We start from the raw sequence: 14,169 nt of genomic DNA on the forward strand, positions 1-14,169 counted from the left end.
TGCAGGACACAACATTATTCTTGTGTATGATCTCTTTCGAAACAGATTCATTTCTTAATATATATTTATAGCAGTCAGGACTCTGGTTTCTAATACAGAGCTTCAGATAACCTGCATTTTAAATCTGTGTCTGCACAGGGGATTTGGGATTGTGTATAAAACTGCTATAAAGATATATAAATAAATTTGCATTGAATTTTGGACCTAAAACGTGGACTTTCACATTAACCGACTGCTGACTGTAAATATGGCTGGTGGTCTGGGTCCTTAAAACCCACGCCAGACTATTTACAGCACGGGTCTTACCTTGCTGCCTGAGTGATTGAACAGCGGATAAGTGATTTTTACACACAACACTTGGTGGCCTTACTCAGTTTTTGTGGTCTATCGCTTTGTGGCTGAGCTGTTACTCCTAGATGCTTCTACTTCACAATAATAGCTCTTACTGTTGATTGGGGCAGATCAGCAATCTCACAAAATTACTTGTTGCAGAGGTGGCATCCTATGACCATGTCCCGTTTAAAGAGGCTCTGTCACCACATTATAAGTGCCCTATCTCCTACATAATGTGATCGGCGCTTTAATGTAGATAACAAGCGAGATCACACTGTATGGTCACATACTCCAACATAAATTTTACTGAAGTATCTTGAGAGTGAATAGACATTGCCTCCAGCAAGGACGCGATGTCTATTCACATTCCCGACACTTCGGTAAAGTTTCTTGGGGACTTACACAGCACAGCAAGATCACGCTGTGCTGTCATTCACAGAAATGTTACCGAAGTGTCGGGAGTGTGAATAGACATCGCATCCTGGCTGGAGGCGAGGTCTATTCACTGTCAAGACACTTCCGTAAAGTTAATGTGGGAGTATGTGACAGCACAGCGTGATCTCGCGTTAATGTTGCGAGTACTGCTAAAAATGACAAGGACAAGTGGCATAGTATATTACTGCTTTTGGTGAGCAAGAGATAGAATGTGTAATGCGAGATTACGTAGTAAATGACAGGTTTCAACGAGATTACGCGTCCTCTGCTGTAACTACCACAGACAGAGTAACGAAGTGCAGGGATTGTGAATAGACATCCCGTGGAATATCTATTCACTGTCTAAACACTTCCGTATTAATGTGTTAGTATAAGACAGCACATAGCGATCTAAAAAGAATCCCTATGCGCTGCCTAAATGAATGGAGAGAAGTGTATGACACTGATTGGTCAGCGTCGTACACTCCTTTACAACGCCCAGTTGGTTAAAAAAAAAAAGTAAAAACGCCCAGTTGTCTTAAGAAACTAATTAGCATAAATCTAAAATTTCTCATAACTTGCTCAAAAATTGAGTTTTTCAAAATAAGAAACGCTTATCTACATTACAGCACCGATCAGATTATGTAGGAGATAGGGCACTTATAATGTGGTGACAGAGCCTCTTTAATGTCACTGAGCTCTTTAGTATAACCCATACTACTACCAATATTGGTCTAAGAGTGCACAGCTGTGTGCTTAATTGTATGCACATGTTTGCAAAGGGTGTGGCTAAGACACCTGAACCCAATATCTAAGAGGATTGTCCACATAGCCAGCGAGGAGGAGCTTGAATGGAGCATCGGCCCTGCCATTCAGTCTATGTGACTAAGACTGCAGAGTACAGCGGTCAGCTGTTTCCATCAGCCCCATAGATATTAAATGGAGCATGCTCATCCTTGCTCCCATTGAACCTCACTACAATCCTATAGTGGGGAGAAACGGGGGGGGGGGGGGTCATAACCCCTGTGCTAGTGATAATGGGCGTCCCAGAGAGATCAAACACTTATTGCCTATTCTGTGGATAGGTAATTGTTAATCTTGGGACAATCCCTTTTAAGTTTGTCCTCTCAAGACCTAAAAAAAAAAAAAAGACCCTCACATAGGTCCAGGAAGGTAAGATCTGTAATGCTGTTGGGTAGTTCTACAGTATGAGAGTCCTGCCATAGTGTATTTCTGCCTACAGTACAAAATATGTTCCCTAACTAGCTGTAGTCAAATTACATTTTCTAGGATTGCACTGGTGGGCGTGGATACATAGAATGTTATTAATGCATTAAAGGAGTTGTCCACCTTCTGACAACTGATGACCTATCCACCGGATAAGTCATCAGTATGTCATTTGGTGCGGGTCTGACACCCGGACCGATAAGCCGCTCCGGTGGTCTGCGTGCAACGGATGTTATGGCACATAATGCTATGTACGGAGCCGGAAGCAGTTGGTTCCGTACATAGCAGCCGTGCTGCAGAACTGCGGGTCCACTCCTATTCACTTGAATAGTACCAGAGCTGCAGTACTGCTCCTTGGCCGTTTCTAACTGCTTCCGGCTTGTACGTCGGGTGCACGGAGGCACCGGACCAGCTGATCTGTGCGGGGTTCGGGTGTCAGACCCCTACAGATCATGTACTGATGACCTATCCGGTGGATAGGTCATCAGTTGTCAGAAGCTGGAAAACCCCTTTAATAATGCTTTGCTTTTAGTGTCGCTGAATAGCCTTGGTATATGAAGTCCAAACACTTAATTTCCCTTCTGCTGTGAAAAATCGTGTGGCTTTCACTTAGAAGATGAAAGAAGTAATTTCCAGTCATTTTAAAATCTGCATCTGCAACACTAGATTCCAATGCAGATTTTTTTTTTCTTCCCTATTGAAGTCTATGGGGAATATCTGTACACGATCAGCAGCAGAATTGACACGCTGTGAATTATAAAACACACTGCAGGTCAGATTCTGCACTATCCACTTGCCTTGTTCTGTATTCCACTGTGGGTTGTACATGCACAAATCCACAGCATTTTCACCAGGCGTGAACTTACTCTAACAGAGACTCGTTCTGCAAGCCACATGTAAGTTCTGGGTAGGCTGGCCAATACATCTGCAGGTAATTTATTTTCATATATACACCTATAACCAAATGCCTTGCCATAGCGTATGTTCCCACGATTCGGATGGTTACAGGAAAACTCCAAGGAAAATCCATATTACATAGCCAAGTATTTACATGTGTATTTCCTCAGCCAATTGAAATACAAACGTTAACCGCACTTGGGATGGATTCACACACAGCGTCTTTAACCCCCCCTTCCTGAATATATATAGTTATATATAGTACGTGGGGTGGGGGTGTATGGAGCGGGCTCACTCGCATAGGATGTTGGCTCTGTGTTATAGCCGACACTTCCAGGTAACTAGTAGGATCCCGTTCGAGCACCATTCTGCTCATTTAACCCGTTAAATGCCACGGTCAATAGCAACCGCGGCACTTGAGTAAAAGCAGGGGGCGCAACCCCCTGTAACGTTCCAACTACCCCATGCCTGTTGGCATGGCAGCCTGGGGGCCTGATGAAGGGGGCCCCCCCAGTCCGCCATCTTTGTACTTGTCAGAAGCACGATATACTGCAATACATTAGTATTGCAGTATATCGTGCAAACGATCACTGGTTCATGCCTCCTGGGGTGGGGGAGGGGTATGAGGGGGGGGGGGGAGGGGGGAGGGGGACGACAAGTAAAAAACAGTAACGTTTTTTTTTAATTAAAAAAATAAATAAAAAATAATTCAGTTAAAAAAAACCTTTTTCCCATTTTCCCTCAAGCACAATGTAATAAATTAGCACAACTGGTATCGATGCATCACTAGTCGAAACTATTTCAATATATCATTATTTAGTCCGCACGGTTAACGCCGTAAAAAATAAACGTCAGAATTGCTGTTTTGTGGTCACTTCCTCCCGCTCAAAAAGTACCATTTACCCCAAAATGGTACCAATATAAAACGACAGCTCGCCCCACAAAAAAATAAGCCCTCATACCGCTCAATCGATGGAAAAATAAAGTTATGGCTCTAAGAATATGGCGATCAAACAAAATATTTTTTTTTAACAATCAGTTTTTCCCTTGTAAAAAAATACAATATCAATTTGGTATCGCTGTAATCGTATTGACCCACAGAGTAACGTTAAGGTGCCGTTTTTACCTTATGGTGAACACCGTAAAAACAAAACCACCCAACAGACTGAGGAATGAGTTTTTTTCCCTATTTCCCACTACATTATATGGTACAATAAATAGTGCTGTGAAAATCTACAACTTGTCCAGCAAAAAAACAAGCCCTCAAACGGCAATATTGATGGAAAAATAAAAAGTTACGGCTTTTGGAATGTCGTGGAAGTCAATGGCTCAAAATATTAGACTGAAATTTAGACGAGTCCAACAGACTCTCAGGACAGGCACTTTATCCAGTATCCTAATCAGGAGATTTCATACCGAGATATATATATATCTCGGTAATAAACCCCCAGAGGAGTATTTTGAGCATATCAGCAGCGTCTGGGTGCTATTTCTCCTCTCTCTCTCTATATATATATATATATATAGAGAGAGAGAGAGAGGAGAAATAGCACCCAGACGCTGCTGATATGCTCAAAATACTCCTCTGGGGGTTTATTACCAAACTCCACTATAATAATATCATTCAAATGGGGTGTGGACTTGAGGTTAACCAATCAGAGGCAATGTGACAATAACTCTTATTCAGCCAATAGCAGACCATAAGAATATTTCAAATATATAATTCTAATTCTTCTTTAAAATGCTGACATCAGGTAACACCTGGAGACAAGCTTATAATGGGCAGTTGTTAGTGATTTGTTCTCATGGGGGAGTTTGTTGCAATAATAGTTGCACTTTATGTCTGGGCGTTCAGCCAACCGGCTACAAAGGACTATGAAGGCCACACGTTTAACACACGGAGATAAGATGTTTCTTTGAATTGTATAGAGGAAGGTTCATTACAAAATGGAGAATACATATCTTGGTAATTCGGCATCCTGCTTGATAATTCATAATGTCATTTCATACAGAGAATATAAGCAAATAAACCATCCTTCACAGGAAGATGAGGTAAAAACGAAAGTAAAAATACGAAAAATGGCTGTGGCGGGAAGGGGTTAAAGTCTACAGTTTAGTATAAAATGCACTACATACAACTGCATTTTGGTTTGTGGCAGTCTTGAAGCAATTTTGTGGTCAGTGGTGTTTTTCCCCAAACGCAACATACGGGTACGGCGCTTTTCCCATTAGCCACTAAAAAAAAAAAACACCAGTTACATTTTAATAACACTTGCCTTTTTTAAAGGGATCCTGTCATCAACATCTTACCTGTTAAACTAGCCTGACCCCTCAATGGTCGCAGCTGTCCAGAGTTCGTTCCTGTTCTCTTCTTTCCTGAAGTCCTCCTCTGTCTGTAAATATCGTCGTTTGAACTTTTCCCGCCTTTTATGGTAATTATTTTTCCCTCTGGGACAGAGCTTCTTAACCACGCCCACTGCCACCACCTGTCCGGCCCTGACTGGCTAAGGAGTTGTCAATCAAAAAGAAGGAGGTGGAGTCCACTCTGAGATACTGGAGGAATGAAAATCTGACTTTTCTGCTCATTTGCATACGGCGTGGGACCACTGAAAAACGGAATACTAAAGCTACAGAGCTTACTTAGAACATATTTATAGCTTAGATGACAATGATTTTTCACCAGGTATTGCTGGCTTTATAGCTAAAATGCTGGTGACAGGTTCCCTTTAATGCAGTTAATTGCCTATAATCTATGGAACAGCGTTCATCATGAACAGAATAAAATTGTGGAATTAAAATGCTCAGGCGAGCAGGTTTCAGGAACATTATTTCCCTACTACTGCCCTCCCTTATTATCAAGGTTGTTACCTCTCCCTAAAAAGGGTTTTTCCAAGCTTATAAATAACAAAAACCACTGAAAACGTACCTATATATGTCTAAACGTCCACATAAAGTAGGGCTGCACGATGCATCGAAACTTCGATACTGTTTCAATACCGTTATTTCATGTATTTCGATACTTAGCTGTGCGGCCGCACAGCTTAGTATAATAACATATGAATGTATGAGAGCGGGGCTGCGGCCATTGCCCTGCTCCAGAGTCCTGACAAGTGCGCACTGTCAGCATAATGTGATGCGGCCACCGCTGCACTAATGATTGCCGGCACTGAAGACAGAACATGGCGGGCACACTGCAAAACACCCCCATGTTCTGTCCTCAGTGCCTGAACCGCCGCTCATTATCGCCGCGCCGGCCGCATCACCTCATGCTGACCGCACATGCACTTAAATGGCAATATTACACAGCCCCGCTCCATAATGGCGGAGATCAGAGAAACATCTAATCTCCGCCGTTATTCCTGTGAATGCTGCGATCAAAGTGGACTGCAGCATTCAAGAGGAAGTGAGGAGGGGGATGCCACTTGGTATCCCTGTGACGCGATTGAGGGACATCCCATATATGGGCAGACAGCCCAGGGTCCATTGAAGGACCCCAGGGCTGTCTTACCATATTTCCTATTAGGGCATACTGAGGTTTGTCCTAACAACTGCCAGTATACTATCAGTACACAGGCTAATGTACTGTAATATAGATATATGCCAGTACATTAAAGTTTAAAAATAAAGTAAAAACAAAGTAATGTTAAATAAATAAAAAATACACACACCTTTTTTTACAATAAACATTAAAATAAGTCTGAATACATAAAATACACATTCAGTATTGGCGCGGCCGTAATAACCTGCACAACAATGTTTTTGCATTATTTATGATGTGTACGCTGTAAAAAAAATATAAATAAAAACGTCTTTCACTTATTGTGAGGCGCGAGGTGTGATGAATTTACTCTCCATGTGCCTCATATTAATAGTAATTAACCCCATCATGTACCTCACACATTAACCCGTTATGACTGAGAAACATGATGGGGTTAATTACTATTAATGTGAGGCACATTCAAAATTCATCACACCTCGTGCCTCATCAAAAAACGGAAGAACTTTTTTTTTTTAATTACTGTTGGCAAAGTATCGTTTTGGTATTACTAAACGAAGTATCGGTATCAAAGTCCATATTCTGGTATCGTGACATCCCTAACAAAGTCCCAATTCTTCTCAACTCTTAGGGCTCGTCCACCAGCTGTGGAATTTCCGCGTTTTCCGTCCGGAAAAACCGCAGCAGAGTACAGTAGCAGCATAGTGGATGAGATTTAAATATTGTTCACACTTTAAAATTCCGAGCAGAAATTGACCTGTGGTGCGTTTTTGTTTTTTTTCAGAAAGCAGCAGGTCAATACCTGCTCTGGAAAGTTGACAGAATTGCTGTGGTTTTTTTGGAGATGTCTCCATCTCCTAACATTGTGAAAAACGCAGCATTTTCTGCCGTAAAAACCGCAGGAATGGTGCGTTTTTGCCACAGTTGTCTGCATTTTTCAACGGAATTGCTGCAGAAATTTTCTGCAGTAATTCCGTTGTGTGTGGACAAACCCTTAAAGACATTGACTATATTTACAGATGCCTGCTTGCCCCTCTATCTGCTGCCCAGCATGTGAAACACAGACGGAGTGAGGGAGGGGGCAGAGCAGGGAACAGTAGAGATAAGAGGCATGTGATGCGTGACCTCCTGTATTATAGGTAGAGGGGAGATAACCACCTATTTAGTTTATAGAATGTCACACGAGCAAGAGATAAACTCCACTAGAATGGCTTACAGCAGCTACAGACAGTACATTAGTAAGGGACTAATCTTACTGTAGTTAGGCTTCGTTCACATCTGCGCCAGGGTCCTGTTCCGTCGGAACAGGACCCTGACAGACAAATTGAAACCATTGGCACCGGATCCGTCACCATTGCAATCAACGGTGATGGAAACGGAAACCTTTTGGTTTCCGTTTGTCTCCAATGTGCAAGGATTCAGTCGTTTTGACGGAATGAATAGAGTAGTAGGCTACGCTATTCATTCCGTCAAAACTACGGAACCTTTGCACAACTGAGACAAATGGAAACCATTGGCACCGGATCAGTCACCATTGAAATCAACTTTTGGTTTCCGTTGGAGCTTTCCGTCGGAACAGGACCCTGAACGAGACCGACGGAACAGAGCCCTAGCGCAGATGTGAACGAAGCCTTACACCATCTACAAGTTTTTATAGATCAGGTAACCCCTTTAAAGAGAACAATTCACCTCCCCATACATGTGCAGCATGTAATGGGGAGGGCTGCACAAACCAAATTACGGCTGTGCACACCACTACGGTCGTGTGCATTGCGCATGGTGATCTAAGGCCTCATGCAAAGTGTTGGCTGGAGTGATGTACAGCTCGCCGCCACTGGACTGGAGCAGCGGAAACGTTCTCTGAAGTGATTAATCATTTTTGACAGCCTGATGGATGAATCTGGCTTTTGCAGATGCCAGAAGAACACTATCTACCGCAGTGCATAGTGCCTTATAATTGGGTGGTGGAGGGATAATGGTCTGGTGCTGTTTTTCAGTCCCCTTATTTCCTGTAAGGAGTAATGTTGCAAAGACATTATAGACACGTGTATGCTTCCAACTTTGCGTTTGGGGAAGGCCCTGCTTCAGCTATACTGTGTCCCTCGCCTAAAGAGGTCCATAAAAAAAATAGTTTGACACATTTGGTGTGGAGGAACTGGAGTGGCCTGCACCAAGCCCTGATCTCAAAACCTTTGGAATGGTAGACCTGGTCTATCTTTAGTGCCTTACCTCACAAACTCTTATTCGGCTGAATGGGCACTAATTTCCACATACAAAACTCCTAAATCTTGTGGAAAGCTTTTTCAAAAGAGTGGAGGCTGTAATAGCCACAAAAGGTGGCTCGACTACATATTAACACCCATGTTTTTTTTAATGGGATGCACAGCAAACTCATAGGTGTGAAGGTCAGGTGTCCCCATACTTTTGGCCAGATAGTGTATTAGGCAGCACAGCCTTATCTATTCTAATAAAGTATCACGCGTTGGAGACTTCGTGATTGTGAAAGGCACTACCTTATAAAAAGTAGATTTCCACATTGTTAAGTTGTTATGGTGGGACAACTCCTTTATCACTTATCCAAAAGATAGGTGATAAATCCTGCCCCCTGTTTGAATGGAGTGGCGGTCACGTAGGCGCACTACTTCTCCATTCATTTTCTATGGGACTGAAGAAGATAGCCAGCTACTGTACTTGGCTCTCAGTCAGTCGCATAGAGAATGAATGGCAGTGCATATGCGTGACAGTCGCTCCATTCAAACAAGGGACTCGGGACCCCCATTCTCGTGATCGGTGGGGGTCCCAACCACTCGAACACTTCGCACCTATCTATGGGATAGGTGCCAAGTTGCTATGATGGAACAACCCCTTTAAAATTATCGGTGGGGATCCGACTGCTTATACCTTCACGATTCCCAGAATGAAGACTGCCACACCACTAGTTAAACGTTGCTGGTCCTTCACTGAAAACACCTGCAGAGTGGTACACCCGGCTACACGCCATGCAGGGAACTATGCCGACACGTTGTGATGGTAATCTCTCTAACTGGTGATATGGAGTCCTGTGAACAGCCAAAACACTAATTCTGTTTGCATTGTTAAGCAGGATTCCAATATTCAGCCTTTTTAAATGAAGTACAACGTTTCATGCAAGTCATGGACAGATCTTTTTATTTAGGTAAAAGAAGTCACTGCCATAATAAAGCCACCTTTTGTAAGTAGTGCATTGACAGGTTTACATAAAACATCCGCACTGTATCATTGAACAGTGATATTCATTGGTCCCTTGAAATAAAAACTGCTGTTGAGAACACACTAACAGGACAGGCACTTTAGTTCCTAGCTCACGTTTTCTTGCACTTTCCATAGCTATCCGTTCAGACAATCTAGAATTCCAGCATAGTGTTTGTATACATCTGCACTCCTGCTCCAGATCCACTGATGTAAAACAAGGCACACTGCACATCATATAGTGAGGCTTCCAAGACTGGAGAAAAATGCATTGCGCATTATAGCTTATAGGGCAGTCTTGTAAGTGCTTGTGGTAGGACTTTGCCTTTTGGACACCATAGAGCAGGCCTATATACACATTATATATGAAAGCAAAACGGTATAACGGAGTGCAGGTTCTAACCTACAACGAAATACAGCTAAAATAAACTTGGATTATGAAACCGTTGTCTTTTTTACTAAAACTAACAAGTTATTGTTGTGCATTAACAAGTTGTGAAATCCCAGTGTCGGAGGAGAAACAGTACCAAAATGATACTTCAAATAAATAGTTCATCATTTTGATGAATATATACAGGTGTGGTATCCCAGCACTTCAGTGGTCCAGCAGGGGCATATCACTGTCCAGGGGTGCGGGGGCAAGTTCACATAAATAAAACAGGGTGGCTTCGTTGGCCTCCGCCTCAGTCAGGGGCTCCAGACGCACCAGTTTACTCTGTGTCGGCTGAGAGTCCAGGCTAGATTCCAAAAGATTGTCCGTTTCATTTGTTTTGCTAGTCTGTGTCTCCGATCTGAAGGTGCCAGGATCACCGTCCAGAAAAGCCATGAGGGGATATGTTGTATACTGCACAAGTTGTTGGTCTGCAAACACAAATGTTACAGATTAGGAGAATTCAGCTCTTGTTGAAAAGGGAAAATCCAAAACTTTTTGCGAATGCCTTGTAAACAGCTGGTACGAGCCATTTGTAGGTCAATGAACAGTGAGTGAAAGTCAACTGTGTAAACTGGATTTATTTAGGCTGCTCTTGTTCCACACTGGTGCCAAGAACACCACATAAAAGCATGCGATCAGCCAATGTTCCCCTTCTCTCTCCAGGGCCACAGTATGTGGCCCAGTGCATTTAGACCAAGGCAAAATTGGCCAGAACAACCAATCAGAATACCACTTTCATTGGGAAACAACGGCAAACTGGTTGCTATAGATAACATTAGGCAAATTAATTGCAAAATGACATCTGTACTGGTTGTAAAAACCATACCAATACACAGCCTGCACCCCCTAACTTCGCATTTTGATGCCCTCGTCCTTTGTAACAAACGTACCAGATTTCTGGCTATCCGCAATGGAATTAGGGGATTCAGGAAAGGTTTCACCATTTCTAAAAGACTCCATTCCTTTGGTTTCCAGCTGTAAAAAATGAAAAAATAATAATTTGACCTTCATTGCACTAGCAGTTTAAACAATGACCAGTTCTTAAAAAGAAATGTACAGTAGAACACAAAATATTCTCACACTCCGTCCTAGATAAAACAGAGAGACGCTCTTTGAAACCGTTCAACAGGGTTCTATAAATTCAGAATTACCTAAACAATAGGTCTGTATACACGTACCGATCATATATAACTTAGCCCAAATCTGCTTTATGACATACACAACGCATGCAACAAACTATTCCTTATGAGCAATTACATAAAATCTACAATACAAAACTTTAGCACAACACAAATGTAGATTCAAGACAGAAAAAAACAGAAACAGGTGATTTTTATTTGAAAACCGATATTGTGGTGAAACTAACAATGGACCGCATACATAACAAGTGTGACTTACAGAACGTGCTACGGGATGTATGGGAATCTAATGAAATGCCGGAGCAAGACCACATCACACAACAAATATCGCATCTTGCTGGTTTGGAAGGCCTTTACACAAGGTAAGCCTGACATCATTGAAATGGTAACTTTCGGCCTTGAGAAAAACATGAGAGATTTCCCGATACTTGCGAACTCCATATCTATATTTTTAAGGAGCCTCAAAATATTTTATGGCACCCCAAACTTCCTAAGGTGCCTCAAAGTATGGACTTGACAGCACAATTGCAGGGCATCGAGGTCACATTCAATAGTGCTGGTTATATTTCTTAGGAGTGGTACAAAATTGCCTAAATGTAATATATATATATATACCTGTTGTAATGAGGATATTTACTGGGCCTGCTGCAAAACACCTTTACAAGTTTCTAAGGAATTACATTTCTCTTTCATACGAACATACTTCCCACAACTTCAGTATCCCTTAAAGCAGTGATCCCCAACAACCAGGCCGCAGACCAATACTAGGCTGTAGATCATTTAATACCAGGCAGCGGTATCTGGTATCCACCCGGTAGGCCGCAGGGAATTCCAGGTGAAAAGCTGCACCAAATTGTGCAGTTTTTTTTGCCCAGAATGTCCACTGCGGAAAACTACTGAGCATTCGGCCGGCCTCCTGGGATGTCGTTTTATCCCAGGAGCCCACTGCAGCCTGTGATTGGCTGTAGCGGTGGTCATATGGGATGAAGAGTCTGGTCTGGGTGACGTTAGAGAGCTGGCCTCCTGGGATGACGCCAATGTGATCTCCGCTACAGCCTGTAGAAACCTTCCATGGGCAGCGAAAATGGCATAAGAGTCTATTTTTTTTGCCACAAATTGCGACTTTTGTGCGATTTGGAACTTTTCTATGTCAGAAAACTGGCGTAAAAAGTGAATCAAATTCTCTCCCCTCCCATGTACCCATTTTAAGCTTCTCTGTAGCAGTTTCTCTTTCATTTTAACACAGGGAATTTCTTGATATGTTGTTTATGAAAAACCTACACAAAATTGCATTGTTCTGTATTGCAGATTTATAATATAATATCAAAATGAATAAGCAAACATGATGTACAATAGAAGCAAAGAGAGAAAATTAAAGGAAGTGTTCATACATCTACCAGCAGATCTCGGTCTATGCTAAATTGACGCCCAGATAGTAACGCTTTGAAATCTTCTAATGTGCAGTCAATGCTGTCTAGATAATCTATCAGTTCCACTCTGTAAAACAAGAGAAAGAATATATGAAAACTCAGTAAAAGAACAGCAGCTTTATTATTTAGAAGCTTTGAGAAAATAATCTTCCCTCTAAGCACGGCTTGTTAGTAGTCGCCTTGTTTGGTCACATTGCTTTTAGGACTCAAGACATAGGGGGTACTTCCGGTTTTAAGACTGGCATTTCAGACGCCAGTGCAGATGCAGCAAATTTGGTAAGAAATTAGGTGCATTTCTGGCCATCCGTGTGGCAGAAAGTCAAATCACTCCAGCTATGAGGCGGAGTAGCGTTGCACTGTAAATTATGCCAATATCCGGCGTAAATTTGTAGGACCAAGCCCGCTTTCGCTACGCCCAGCCCACTTTTTTTTTTTTTTTTTTAGTAAAATGCAGTGTCAAATTTTTCTGTGCGCAAATTGCAACTTTTGAGGCATTTGTGATAAGAATGGGGGGGGGGAATTTATTATTAGTCAAACTCATAAACTGGAATAGAAAAACATTGTGGTATTCTTGTGCCGGAATTAAGCGATCTAGAAGTGAATTTGGTACTGAAGGACTCCGTATATACATTGCATTGAATATAGCTTAATGTGAGAACTACAACATTGTAGTGACCAGCCTATTTGGGGCCTTAATGGCCAAGCAATTTTTTCACCGTCACATTTCAAAAGCTATAACTTTATTTTTCCGTAGACACAGCTGTGTGAGGGCTTGATTTTTATGTGACAAGTTGTATTTTTTAATGGCACCATTTTTGGGTACATATCATTTAAATCTATTACATATTTTTTTGTGGGTTATGGAAAACAAAATAAATACAATCCCGTCATTCTTTTTTGAATCATAAATTTATACAGTTTACCGTGTGGTATAAACAATACATTTTATTCTGCGCGTCGTTCGGATTATGGCAATACCAAATTTAAATGTTTTTTTTATTTTTACTATTTTTGCACAATAAAGACAATTCTTTTTTTAATTGGATTTTTATTTTTAAAAAAAATAAAAAAATTGTATTCAACTTTTGATCCTTTTTTACTTCCCCTATGGTTTCACCACTTTTATAATACACTGCAATCCCAGTGTATTATGCCTGTCAATGTAAAACTAATAGGCATACACTGATGACATACCTGGGGTCTTTGTTAGGCCCCCGACTACCATGGTAACCACTAGCACCCTGCAAACGTGTTGCCCCCTCCTTCTGAAACCACGTAGATGCTGCTGTCATCTAAGGGGTTAAACAGCTGGGATCAGCGGTAACTTCATTCTTTAGACAGCCCGACACCCGCTCTAGCCGATACCGGGGACTGGCTTAGGACAACGCCATATAGTGGCGGCACGATGGTGTAAGTGCCCTTAATTAGTGCAGTGAAACTATGTATGGGCGGTTATGAAAGGGTTAAATAGCAAACTGGTACTTGCTTATCATCCATACAGGAAACACCTTTGGGGGGACAGAATTTTAACATGTATTAATTATATAGCCTATATATTAGTAAACCAATATG

General features: G+C 41.8%; 1 protein-coding gene across 4 annotated transcripts in view; it reads right to left on the reverse strand.

The window, feature by feature from the left end:
• Positions 1–9,518: 9,518 nt before the first annotated feature.
• LOC142759802 (heat shock factor protein 2-like) overlaps positions 9,519–14,169 on the reverse strand; it is a 44,866-nt gene continuing 40,215 nt past the window's right edge. For all 4 annotated transcript variants that reach the window (XM_075862396.1, XM_075862395.1, XM_075862394.1 and 1 more), the window contains 3 exons: positions 12,559–12,664; positions 10,919–11,003; positions 9,519–10,456 (listed from right to left, as the gene is read on the reverse strand). In XM_075862396.1, the coding sequence (XP_075718511.1) occupies positions 10,191–10,456; positions 10,919–11,003; positions 12,559–12,664 (457 nt within the window). In that variant the 3' untranslated portion in view covers positions 9,519–10,190. The remainder of the gene's footprint in view (positions 10,457–10,918; positions 11,004–12,558; positions 12,665–14,169) is intronic.

The sequence above is a fragment of the Rhinoderma darwinii genome, chromosome 4 (genome assembly GCF_050947455.1).
Source record: "Rhinoderma darwinii isolate aRhiDar2 chromosome 4, aRhiDar2.hap1, whole genome shotgun sequence".
NCBI classification, from domain to species: Eukaryota; Metazoa; Chordata; class Amphibia; order Anura; family Rhinodermatidae; genus Rhinoderma; species Rhinoderma darwinii.